The sequence below is a fragment of the Peromyscus californicus genome, unplaced genomic scaffold, assembly GCF_007827085.1.
Source record: "Peromyscus californicus insignis strain IS unplaced genomic scaffold, ASM782708v3 Scaffold_14__1_contigs__length_90479793_seg_2, whole genome shotgun sequence".
Lineage (NCBI taxonomy): Eukaryota > Metazoa > Chordata > Mammalia > Rodentia > Cricetidae > Peromyscus > Peromyscus californicus.
The window spans coordinates 47726562-47740055 of record NW_026294436.1 but is presented as its reverse complement, the minus strand read 5'-3'; the positions used below and the strand labels follow the sequence as shown (position 1 = coordinate 47740055).

The window sequence follows — 13494 nt, the reverse complement described above, 5'->3', positions numbered from 1 at the left end:
TGTTGATGAGAACTGAGAACTCAAGATGAGCTTGTGATGGGTGATGGAGAACTCTTTGATGAGCAACTAGGTTAACTCCCATGGTCCCAGTCTATTAAGATGTTGGAGACCTGTAGGAGAAGATGAGTGTGTTAGTTGGCTTTCATTGATATGATAAAATAACAACTTACAAGGAAAAGAGATTTATTTTGGCTCACGGGTTCAGAGATTTCAGTCCACGGTCACTTTATTCTATTGTGTTGGACCCGTGGCAACACAGTACATCATGCTGGAAGCTCATGAAAGAAAAGGCTGCTCACTTCCTGGTGTCTAGGAAGGAAATAAAGGACCAATGTCTCAATGTCCTTCAAGGGCATGCTTCCAGCAATCTCATTTCTTCCCACTAGCCATATGTCCTCATTGTCCTAACAACCTTCTGATAGTTGCATGGGTTGGTGACCAAGCTTTTAACATGTGGGCGCTCGAGAACACCACAGGTCCAAACTGTAGCTGTCAGGTAGTTCATTTGGCTGTGTTGAAGCTGGGTGTCACTTATAGATCCAGGAGATGGCTAAATGCATCTGCCCACAGAATGGATAGGGAGTCCTGTTTGGAGATAACCTGTTAGCAGGAACAGTTGTTTGAATATTTACCAAATCCACAGACAGAATAAGATACCTTAAGATAGAACATTCACTGAGCTGAGAAGAGGTATAGGATCCACTGTTGAAAATTTCAGTGTTATCTGTCTGGTGAGAAGGATTGCTACAGGAGTTGCAGGAGGCACCTGGAAAATGATTCGGAAAAATTAGAGGAACTGGGGTTATGGAAGTCAAAGAGAAACCTGTTTTAGAAAGCCGAGGGGATCCAATGTCGCTCTACTATTTAGATGTTCGCTGAGCACAGAGGCAAGTGTTCCTATTTTCTGACAGCCCACATGGCATCAGGCGACTGCTGTTGTTCACCATTGCTGTTATTAGGTTTAGGTCCTTGTCTTTGGTGACATTGGTACTGGGAATGCACTTCTCTTCATTCTACTGTTTGCTGCTTCATGGCCACAACAGCAGTACCTGTCCAGGAACCAAGACGATTCATATTTGCTAGTAGTGAGTGATGGAGCCACCAACCTCTGACAATTAGGTGACCATGGGTTAAGTGACTGCTTATATTCATTCAAATAACCTGAGATAAACAAAAAGACACGTTAAAATAATTCAGTTAGTCTTGACTTATTTATTTATTTGTTTGTTTGTTTGTTTGTTTTTTGAGATAGGGGTTCTCTGTGTAATTTTGGTGCCTGTCCTGGAACTCACTCTGTAGACCAGGCTGGCCTCGAACTCACAGGGATCTTCCTGGCTCTGCCTCCTGAGTGCTGGGATTAAAGGCATGTGCCACTGCCATCCAGTGACATATTTATTCTTATTAATATTCATTTCTTTTTCTTTTTCCCTTGCTTTCAATTGTTTGTCATTTTTCCTGTGTTTTTCTGCCTCTTTGTTTTTATTACCAATATGTTACTTCAGTGGGTCAAGAATCTTGGTTTCTTTTAATTCAGATTTTTAAAGCCTCACTGTAGAAAGAACACGTGACAGAAAACTGGCACTTGTGTTTCTTGCTCAAGTTTGCCTTTAATTAAACATATACCATTGGATAGATTCTTCTGGAAGCATTTGTCCTACTGAATTTGAGGTGCAAACTGATGGCAGAGGCATTGCCAATCAAATGACTGGGTAGGGATGTCAGTGGCAGGGAGATATCCCTTGCTTAGTCATGGACCTTTTAAAGCCACCTCCTTGAAGGCATAAATGTGACCAGTCAGAGCTAGATGGCCCTGGGAGATGGAGGAAACTGAAGGGGCCTGCCTGAGACCCAGAGTGCAGAGAAAGTTAGCAGCTGGCAGCTCCCTGTAGCATCTTTGACCACCTGTGCACCATCAGGATGCTCATCCAGTTGGTAAGAAAAACATCAGGTAGTGCCCGAGATGTCTCTAATATATATGTATGTGTGTATGTATGTATGTATGTATGTGTGCATACTCTTTTGAGACAGGGTTTCTTTGTGTAGTCCTAGCTGTCCTGGAACTTGCTCTGTAGACCAGGCTGGCCTCCGACTCAGAGATCTGCCTGCCTCTGCCTCCCGAGTGCTGGGATTAAAGGTGTTAAATGTTCCTTTCTGTGAAGAGCAATCTAAATTACCCCAATGCTAATGTGGTATAGTGCAGTCCCACTAGTAATTTCAGGTACATTTTAGCAGGGTGTGGGAGGACAAAGAAAAAAGATAACCCAAGTGAGAAACTAATTGAAGGACTTTTGAGCATCTCCAAAAGGCAGTGGGGAAGAGAGGACACTACTTTTTCATCTCCGCTGACGAAGTCCATTGCAAATGTGCATGTGAGTTCTGAGGGGCGATGACGAGGGCGACAGTGGAGGCTGAAGTTTGTCATGAGCTGATCTGCACTCTTACACACGTGTCTGTATTTGCTGTGTTTTATTTAGCAACTTACCAACCATATTCGAGATACCCTACCCAACTTCAGGAACAAACTTCAGGGACAGTTGCTCTCCATTGAACATGAAGTCGAAGCCTTCAAAAACTTCAAACCGGAAGACCCCACGAGGAAGACGAAAGCTCTGTTGCAGTGGGTCACCTCTCTCTCTCTTTGCTCATTTGAAACTATTTGCTTTGCCTCCATCTGTTGGTTGTGCTGATTTCTAGAAGCACATGGGGTTCTGTGTGCTATCGTTACATTTTCTCAAGGAACACTTGTTGATTTTACTGTTGTTATAAATTTAACAGTTGTCCATCTCCATGGATTCAGTCAGGGGGTAAAACTAGCAGTGATACTTCAGGAGAGTTTTTCTCCCTTTGCCTCAGAAGTAGGTAGAGATGAGCATATCATTTATATTTTAGAACTGAATCTGTAGATGCCACTTGGTTATCTTTATTTCAAGTTCTCATGTGATTTGCCTGTGTGTATATTTCAGTAGAATGAGAATGAAATATTAATTAAAAACTATAGAGAATAAGGCCACATTTCAATTGCTTTTTTATATTTTTGGTTGTGAGCCTAGCCTTTAACGGCGAACCATTTTGGGTTGGGGATTTAGCTCAGTGGTAGAGCACAAGGCCCTGGGTTCGATCCTCAGCTCCAAAAAAACAAAAGCATCAATTGCTTAGTTTTCTTTCTGGTAATGATTTTAATATGTCTGTTTAAACTTCAAGCATAAAAACTCCTGTAGGACTTTTACTCCTTCATGACCTTCCTGTCTTCTTCCTGGGTTGGTAGGGTAGGATAGTAGGATAGCAGAGTTGCTAGAGAACACTCTCTCCTTTCATCTCTCTGTTGACCCCTCTTGACCTCAATTGCCCCTTTTTCTTATCCTTCAAATTACACTAGGTCTGTCTCAATTGGAAGACTGCTACCTAGTATTCCTATACACCTACATTGCCTGTCAATGATGATAGTTGATGACTCTTATAGTACTATCTCTCTCTCTCTCTCTCTCTCTCTCTCTCTCTCTCTCTCTCTCCTTACTTATATTTGTGTGTATTGTATATGTATGTGGGGGGGCATGAATGTGCATGAGGGTGTGTTAGTGTAGATCAGAGGTCAACATTGGATGTCTTCTTTGATTGCTGCCCATCTTATTTTTTGAGACAGGATCTCTCACAGAACCCAGAGCTCATCAATTTAGCTAGACTAGTTGTCCAGCAAGCCAAAGAGACTCTCCTATCTCCCCCACTACTCTTACTTGTGTAGCAAACATTTTACCAACTAAACCACTTCCCTGGCCATTTTGTGGCACCTTTATTGTTTTATTGCTTGCACCTCAAAGCAAAATTAATTCCCTTATTTTTCGTGTAACCAATCTTTAGTATGTAAACTTCATTTCTTCCTGCATCTTCACTGTGTATGGAGTGGTCCCAATATGCTTCACAGTCAGCAGTGAGGAGAGACAAGGATGAAACTTGATTCAACGCTACTTAGTGAGTTGGTGCTGGGCCAAAATTCTGGAGTCTGATGCCAGGTGGTTTACTTTAGCCGTATTTAAGCACAGCACAATTTTGGGAAAAAGTTTCCTGATGACAATTAGCTCAGTCCCAAGTGTACAACAAAGCTTAAGACATGTTTACATTGAAACTCTTTACAAAGTACATATGGCATCTTCCATAAAGATCGGTTCTGATGACTCAGGAGCAATGCTCAAGATAAGGGTCTAGGGAGAATGACTGAGGTAAATATAATGCTGTGGGAGTCAGGACTGGCCTGGACCTAAGATAACATAGAAATACTTAGGCTGTTGTAAAGTACAAGTGATATCTCTCATAAGGATGGGTTTTATTGACTGAGAAGCAATGCTCAAGATTTAGAGGAGAAAAGCCTGGGATAAACAAACATAATATTCTGGGGGATTCCAGTAAAGCCTGGCCCTACTGATAGCAAAAGATCACCAGTCATAAACTACATTCTTTCCCAGCATTCAAACATCTCCTTCCTTTGAAGAGACAAGCCTGAGTGTTTAACTTTCCTGGCTTCTCCAGTGCTTATCTGTGTACACAAAGACCTCTTACCCTCTACACTTCACAATAGTTTCATCCTTATATTTGTCTGATTTCTTCCCTATGTGGTGGGTGAGATTTGACTTTCTGTTCTAGCAATTCTTTTTTGCCATGGTTGTCCAGCTTTAGCATGGCAATAACCACCTTCTGGGGTGAGTGCCCACATGGACAGCGATGCCATTAGAACTTTCCTGCTGTACTTATCCAGTGTAAGTGACATATTTCTTCCTGTAAACCTGGGCTACTTTGCTAATCTGATGACTTCTATGGTGTCCTCCTACAACTTGAACTTCAGCATCCATTCAGATGGGCATAGATCTGGCACTGTACTACTGTCTCAGCTCTTTGGGAAGAGGGGGAGACAATCTTTCTTCAAATGTGAGGGGATGCTTTGAAATGTATTCTGTGGTTTTTGCTTTGGTCAGAAGTAAGATATTGTTTGTGATATTAAGCAAGATATCACAAAGGTATTGAACCCATTTTGGTGTTTGTTGTTCCAGTGATGGCCACAAAAGGAGATTTAATTCTGTTTTTTAAGTGAAGATATTTCTAAATATTTAAAATGTTTTCGTGGCATCTTAATTGAATCATATTATATTTCACTTAAAAATAATATCATACCAAGGAAGAAAAAAATTAAGAGTAGAATTCTTCCCACGTCTATGTCTTCTTGACTTTTGGTTAAACTCATAAAATTCTTCAAGTTACATAGAAAAGAAATACATTTATATTGAGGTCATATATTATTATCTCAACATCCATCTGAAGCTAGGATGTAAAGACTGGTCCTTGCCTCTGTGACTTCATGGGTCTTGACTGCAGAGTATTTCACCATTAGATTGTTGACTAGACTGTTGGTTCATCTTCTTCTTGTGCTCCTGCCTTTCCCGACATGCCCCTTCATTCCTTCCTCCTGCCATCCTTCCATGCACTCTACTCAGACTCTGGCTCTGCGTTACCTACCATGGCGTCAGCAGTGAATGGGAACCTTTGTACTCGAGAAGAGGGTCATGAAGACACACATGTAAATGATGGATTGTGTTAGACTCTACTAATTCTATTTATCCTAAGGAGAGAATGTTGGAGCCCAGAAGAGGAGTCAGGTATATGTGAGGAGAAGTATTACTTCTCAGGGGAAGTGAATGCTCAATGCCCTGAAGTATGAGGAGAGTGTGTTAGGTTTAAGGAGTAGAGTAAGAGAATAGAGTGAAGCTTATTTCAATACCACCAAGTGGAGGGTGTGGGAAGAAGTGACAGAGATGGAAGTTTGTAAAAATTTCTGGTGTTCCAGTGCATATGCCACAACTTTACAGATGTTTAACAAAAACCACTAAAAACATTAGCTGACACCGGAACATGGCTAAGTAATTTGTAATTACTTTAACCCATTATAGCCAATAAATTTATTGACAATAAAAAGATACAAGTTGCAATAAAAATATACAAGTTTCAGAAGATTAGATAATATTTTTCTATTAGATTTTGAATTTGAAAGTAGTAGCTCTAGTATGTCAGAATTAGAATGTCTAAACCTAAGTTATCACAAATGGAATACTTTTCTTCTTTCTCTTTTATTTTAACCAGTTAGTCTAAGATAATTAATTACTTCATAGCACAAATAGTTATTAAGCATCTCTTATATGTCGCTCATGTAGAGATAAACTGAGTGTGAGCCCTTGTCCTCAGGGGAGTGACTGACAGGAAAACAAATAGTGGTGATGTGATCTGTTAAAGTATTTTCTAGAAGTAGGCTGAAGAAGCAGAAGGCCCCTTCATCTGGGCAGTGGTAGGTGATGGTGGTAGCTGAGGACCACTGATCATGAGGGGTTTCTTGAAAGACTGCTTGAACTGAGTCTTTAGAACAGAAGGAAATTAGCCAGGCAGGGAATGGAGTCAATAGTGCTGTAAATGCCCCCAAACAAGAACAAAAACACAGGGGCATGGTACATTTGGGAACTGGCCAGTATATTCTTTGTGTTTGAATTGGAAGGTATATGTGGATGGGCAAGAGACAGGCCTCGAGAACAGCCAGGGCCATAGCATGAAGAATCCTAGATAACAGGTTAAACTCAACTGTGGGAATCTACAGAAAAGCAAGTCAGAGCTAGTTGTAGGGGAGTCTGTGATGACAGGTTTGTATGACTATGGCAGTGTAAGGTCTGACCTGAACAGAATCCTAGAATCAGAACGGAATCTAGAGGTGCTCTAGTATCCAAAAAGAAGTTGCTGAGGCTGGAGCCAAGGCACGAGAATCAGCAGGCTCAGGACTGAGAGAAGTTAAGTGGTTCACGTTTTAGATGTGTTGATCCAAGACAGCTAAGAAAGAAAATACATGCTCAGCACACAGTTGCACGTGTGGGCAAGGTACTCCTATGAATCATGGCATCTGAAGGTGCAGAAAAATTGTATATGATAACTTTTGATGCTCTGGCCACCCTTAGACAACCCAGCACAAATTTAGAGGATGAGGGAGAAAGACTGAGGTTTCCATACTTGGAAGGAGAAAAGGAGCCAATGCCCTGTGAGGGGTTTGAGTGGCAGGAGCTGTGAGTGGGCAAGTGTGATGTCACAGGAGTAGATGCTCACTTGGCTATTCTATTTAAGATTTATTACATAACTTTAATTTTTAATTCCAGCGTTCCTTAAATATCATTTCATGCTATAACCACAATGAACAGAACACACTTAAAGAGAAAGATATTTAAAATATTTACTCTAGTGAAAATGTCTAAAATAAATCTCAGCAACTTGTGGTCTTGTAATGGCCTTCTCGACTTGACCAGTAGGTGCCACTAAGAACACCAGAAAAGGAGTCTAAGCTATCCCCTCCGTAGAATCAGGCAAGAACAACAGGAGAGCGAGGGAACTTTAACCGACTTTAACTAAGGCTTATTTCTCTTTCTCAACTCTAGGATGGTCCAGCAGTTCGCTGTGGACTTTGAGAAGAGAATCGAAGGGTCGGGGGACCAAGTCGATACACTAGAGCTCTCTGGCGGTGCTAAAATCAATCGCATTTTCCATGAACGCTTTCCCTTTGAGATAGTGAAGGTTTGTTCTTTTCTCCCTTTGCCCTACGTCATTTCCAAATTCTCTTTTGCAGCTCTTCTGATGTAATATGATGTGTTGGGACCAATAACGTTCTTGGAATAAAATCCTTTGTACTCAAAATATTCTTTTCTGATTTTAGTGAGGTCATATAGATCAAGAAATAATGCTTGAGTTTTTCACGACATTTATCAGTTTTCTAATTTAAACTATTTCTGAGGCTCTCCTGTGGGCCCAAGTTCCAGGGATCAAGATAGAGAAGGGTCTAATTTGTCTATTGTGGAAACACAGAAAATGAAAAAATAGACAAATTAAGAAAATTTCAAGTGTTATTATGGTAGCATGATGTGAAAGTGCCTCTTCATGGGTTATTTAGATGGGTTCTCTCTGAGAGAAGGACATGTTAGCTGTGACCAGCACAGCATTAGAAGGTCAGTGTTATGAAGATCTCTGGGGAGAGATTGACTCAGGGAAGATGCTGTGTCCTCCTGTGAAGCCACAGAACAGGAATAAGTATGATAGCGAAGAGTAGACTTGGCAGGTAGAGAGCTAAGTGGGAGGAAAGATGAAAATTTAGAGAGGAAGGAAGTGCCCAGTTGATCCAGGGCTTTCCTGGTTTCAGTGAAGGGTTCACATTTAACAATGGAAAGCCATAGGAGGATTTTACACAGGGGTGTGTGACTTGATTGGGTTGATGATCCCCAAAGAACACTATGCCTGCTGGGTCACCAATGGATAAGCATTAGATATGTTAAGGAAGAGGGCCTAGCTACAGGTGATGATCCATTTTTTTTTTTATGCCTGAAACTCCTATAACCTCAGGGGTCCCTTAAAAAGGAAGAAAGCAAAATTACAAACATATAATTAGGCACATGACTTTGGAAGGGATCTTGTGCAAGGGAGATCTGGAATGTAAAATGATGTTTCTCAGTAAAAATGATGTAACAGAGAATGGAGAGAAATGGATGACTGATTTTAGAGGTAAGGTTGATAGGCATGGATCGATTCAAGAGACAGAAACCAGAAGGTTCAAAATTGCTCCCCAAGTTTTGGTTTTTGCCATGGACTGAGTGATGGTGCCCGTCAGACCAGGGAACTAAGAAAAACTGTCAGTGTGTGGGTATGAAACAAGAGTCGTTTGGGTTTGCTCGGCTTGATTGCTCAATAATGCAGCTCAGCGGCATAGGGACTGTGCCACTTGTCTCACATGTGAGGAGGTGGATGTTTGTGTATTGGTGTGGGAAGTAGGTGGGTAAATAGATAGTTCTATTAAAATGTGCTAAGTAAAGTGACAAACTTCAGCACAGAGTGCTATGGAAACACCACCCACAGACATGAATCCCAGTCCAAGCATGCAAAGGAGCCAGACTTCTGAGCTGAGTTTGGAAGGATGAGTAGCTAGTTAAGCAGTAGGAGGAGGGGGCGGGGTGGACATGTTAATGATATTAAAGGAGGAATGATAAAGGCTCTGAGCTGTGAAGCCACAGCATACGATGGAGACTTAAGGCAAGTCATTGTTCTGAGATGAGGAGTGTGAGGGAGGAAATGGACAGAGTGAGGCTGGAATGGCTACATCCCTGTCAGAGCTGAACCTGCTGCTCTCTGGAGGTGCCTTCTGGGGCTAAGCTCCCTGACACTTTGATCCTACTTCCAAGTAGATTTGTTGTGCCTAAGACTTCTGGGAAATATTTATACTGCAATGCATCCTGTTTTGGCTTGATGAGGTATTATTAATTTCCTTTTATACAGAGGTCTTACAGTCAGGTGGTTAAAATGGCCAGGGAGAAAAGACAGCTGTGCCGTTGCCACCCATCAAGAGATACTCTCATATTTGCGTTCTCCTGTGGCCTCTACTTTACTACATTCAGCAAAAAGGAATTCTGTGTTTCAAATGAGTGGCTGGGTTTATGTCCAGGAGGTATTTTTTATGCACAGCACCCCTCATATATAATAGAGTTAAAATCTCCACTCCACTGGAACTCGGAAATCCCCAGTGTTCCATGTGGCCTTGAACTCCACATAAACAGATGTTTTAACCATCTGGATATAGCTTACAAAAGACATGAGTATCCATTTATTAATAACGAAGTCAAGTTACCCTCTATACTATTCAATAATATTATCCAAAGGAATTAAGTATCATAACTGTGGTTCATTTTGCATCTGCAGATGGAGTTCAATGAGAAAGAATTGAGAAGAGAAATAAGCTATGCAATCAAAAACATACATGGTATCAGGCAAGTGATTCACGTTTTCCCTGTCTTCAATCTACCAAGGGAAATGAGCATTTCCAAATGGCTAGCAGTTTTTGATCATCAGAATGGAGGAAAGTAGAGAAGTAGAAATCAGAAGAGGAAATCTTGGTTTTAACTCGGCGATAATTTCCTATTGCTAGAGAAAGTTTTTTTTTAATAATAATAATAATAAAAATCTTTCTATATCTACGGTCTGTACTCCTCACGATACAAATTGAGTCTTCTACTAATTTCTGAGTAGATATGTGTATGTGTGTGTGTGTGTGTGTGTGTGTGTGTGTGTGTGTGTGTGTGTGTGTGTACACAAATGCAGATGTGTGCATACATGCATTTGAAGAGCTTATATAGTGGACCTGAGAGGGTGGAAGGTTAGAATGCAGGTTGTTGAGGATGGAGTAGTGTGAGTCAAGCCATAGAGATGACAAAGTGCAGCCAGTCTTAATGGAGCTGGGCCTTTTGTGTTTGGGCTGTTGTGGGTAGTGTGGTTAGGAGAGTGGAGCGACATGAGCACAGAATGTGGGCTAGAGTGAGCTAGAAGCTGAATTCTGCCTTATTCAGAGTACGATTATTCTGTTATTTTTATAGTTTAGTATTTTTAGGCTTATATAACAAATCATCACAGACTGGGTAGCTTATCAATAACAAAATTTGTCTCTCAGTTCTGGAGGCTGACAGCACAAGATGTTCCCCAGCATGGCGTGGTCTGGTGAGGGCCTTATTCCAATCCATATACCACTCAGACCTCATATGCTCTTATGTGGTTGAATAGAACAATCAAGCTCTCTGCTCTCTTCTTATTAGACACTAATCTCACTCATGAGAGTCCCACCCTTATGAGCTAGTTTCTTCCCAAAAGCCCTAAATCCTAATGTGGTGATATCAAGTATACAGACTTTCAACATATGACTCTTAGGGGAAACATGCATTCAGTCCATAGAAATGTAGTCTAGAACTATGATATAATTTATTTAAAAAATTTCTTGAGCTCATGTATAGTAAACTAAACATGATTTGACGAGTACGTGTTGAATAGAAATGTCCTGAGTGTAAGCCAGTCCCCTTTAAGCTGTTGGTTCATGGTTCATGGATTACCTTAAGTGAAGCTGAAGGGGTCCTCCTGTTGGTGGCCAGTTGTGGCTCAGCTTCTGCCACAGGGCCAGGATGAAATTATATTGGGAACAGATTCTAAGAGGGACCCTCCTGTCTCTATATGTTTACCATACTGGGATTAAAGGCACTAGCTTCTTAGGCACTGGGATTGAATTAAGATTGAGAGAGAGAGAGAGAGAGAGAGAGAGGGGTTTTTTTTTCTTAAAGGGGACTTTACATAGGATGACATTGTCAGGGCACTGGGTGGGCCAGGGGCAGGCCTGAATGCTAACACAGCCTCATGGATAGAGTTGACTCTGGGGTCCCACTGCCTCACTATGTACATGGGCAGCTCACATGTTAGGAGAGAGCTACTTTTGAAATCCTTTCGGGATGGTAATGGAAACTTAGTACATCACCCTTATAATCTACTGGGTGTTGGTTTTAGACACCCTCCCCCTAGATAGCCCAATCTACAGATGCACATTCTCTTATAAAACACCACACTACTGGAATATAACATACACACAGCAGCCTCCCTGTGCACCAAGTCATCTCTAGATTACTCACAATACCTTAATGATATATGAAAATAATTGTTATGTGGCATTTTTAGGTAAGTAATATCAAGAATAATGTCTGTAGTTTTCTGTACAGACACATATTATTTATTTTTTTGAAAAAATCCAGACAGGGAACATGCTGTTATAGAGGCCTGCCTAGTTACGTTCCTTTTTGTTGTTTTGAAATAATGAATTGAGACAAATGACAGTTACCATTACTTTGTAAGTTATGAAAGCATGCTTGGCTGTCTTGTGTGCGGTGCAGGGCATTGAGCCCAGCATTTGGCACATACTGAGAAGTCCTGCCTTTCTCAGTACTTGGGCATTGCTCTTAGGTGGGAACTTGGGTTTTAGGATTATTAAAGATAATAGTATAGCATCCACCTGGGGACTGTTCTTCTTTCAAGCTGGGCAGTATTGGTGCATGCCTTTAATCCCAGAACTTGGGAGGCAGCAGTAGGAAGATCTCTGAGTTTGAAGCCAGCCTGGTCTACAGAGTAAATTCCAGGCCAGCCAGGGCTACACAGAGAAACTCTGTCTCAAAATCCACATATAAACTATATATAAAGGTGCCATATATAGAACTAGATACTATATATATTTTGGGTTATGGATATATGCATGTTTCTCTCTCTCTATTGTGCTTGTGTGGTGTGTGTGCATGTGTGTGTATATATGTGTCAGGGTGGGAAGTATACAGTTGCACATGTAAGTGTGTGCACTTGTACACAGAGGCTTCAGTTGTCCTTCTTCAGGAGCCATCCACCTCATTTTTGAAACAGGATCTCTTATCAGCCTTAAGCTTTCCAAGCAGGCTATGGAAGATGCACAGTGAGCCCAGAGATCATTTCATATTTATCTTTCCTCCTCTGGGATCACAGGCTTGTACCACAGTCCTGTCTTTTTGTGTGTGGGTGTTGGGAATCAAACTCATGCTCGCAAGGCCAGCATTTTAATGACCGATCTGTCTCCTCAGCCACCTATATACCTTTTACACCTAATCTGTTGCATTCTTCATTTAAGTCAAAGTCAATTTAAACGTGTTTTAGGGCTACTGGCTACTACTCAGCTGCTGAAATCTAATCTGCTGCTCTCTTTCTCACATTCAGGACAGGGCTGTTTACTCCAGACATGGCATTTGAGGCAATAGTCAAAAAGCAGATAGTAAAGCTGAAAGGGCCTTCCTTGAAGAGCGTGGACCTGGTAATGCAGGAATTGATCAACACTGTGAAGAAGTGTACCAAGAAAGTAAGTTTGGATTATTAAACTTGCCAGCGAGTATCTCCTTGCTTCATTCACCTTTCTTATTCCTCTGTATGGCTCCCCCTAACTCCACTTCACTGAAGTCATTCTCTGTCTGTGCAAGGGGAAAGACAGACAGATTGAGGTGGCAGCTGCTTTTGCAGTGGGCAGAGCATTGCCTTCCATCATGCCTGAAATACCTTTGCTTAGTTCAGAATGAGTACATTTTAGCCATCTAATCCTTTTCCTTGTTGTCTGCAACAGATAAACATCACTTTAGGATAATTAGATGAACGCTATAAACAAATCCCTATGGTCTGTGGTTGAAGATAATTGCTAGATAAGGGCATCATTGACACTGTGTGTATCAGTAAAAGAATCTTTTAAATTATTAATAATTTCACTTTAGCCTGGCCTTCTGAAAACAAACAGTGTTATGTATTGGTTAAGAGGCCTCTGAGGCCCAGTAACCCAGATTCAAACATTACTTCTGACTTCTCTCTGTATGCACCTTCCAATCCAAATGCAAAGATGTTTCAAATGTGCCCTGCCCCTGTGTGCTTGTGGTTTTGTACTTGTTTTGTGTATTTACAGCAGCATGGTGTTAGGTGTCCAGAGACTTCAGGCATCATTCCGTTTAGTCCTCACTGTTGTGGTGTTATTATTGGCATAAGCCTGTGTCACACATTAGAGTGCCCTGGTAGTATACTGGTGAACATAGTCACCTTCTCACGCCACACATAAATTAATAAGTCGGAGGG

General features: G+C 41.3%; 1 protein-coding gene and 1 pseudogene across 7 annotated transcripts in view; one reads left to right on the top strand and one right to left on the bottom strand.

Annotated features, from left to right (window-relative positions):
- Dnm3 (dynamin 3) overlaps nucleotides 1-13494 on the top strand; it is a 498900-nt gene that overhangs the window by 169243 nt on the left and 316163 nt on the right. For all 7 annotated transcript variants that reach the window (XM_052737388.1, XM_052737385.1, XM_052737384.1 and 4 more), the window contains exons 7-10: nucleotides 2475-2617; nucleotides 7452-7587; nucleotides 9754-9821; nucleotides 12601-12739. In XM_052737388.1, the coding sequence (XP_052593348.1) occupies nucleotides 2475-2617; nucleotides 7452-7587; nucleotides 9754-9821; nucleotides 12601-12739 (486 nt within the window). The remainder of the gene's footprint in view (nucleotides 1-2474; nucleotides 2618-7451; nucleotides 7588-9753; nucleotides 9822-12600; nucleotides 12740-13494) is intronic.
- Nucleotides 4210-4971, bottom strand: LOC128109881 (60S ribosomal protein L26-like; annotated as a pseudogene).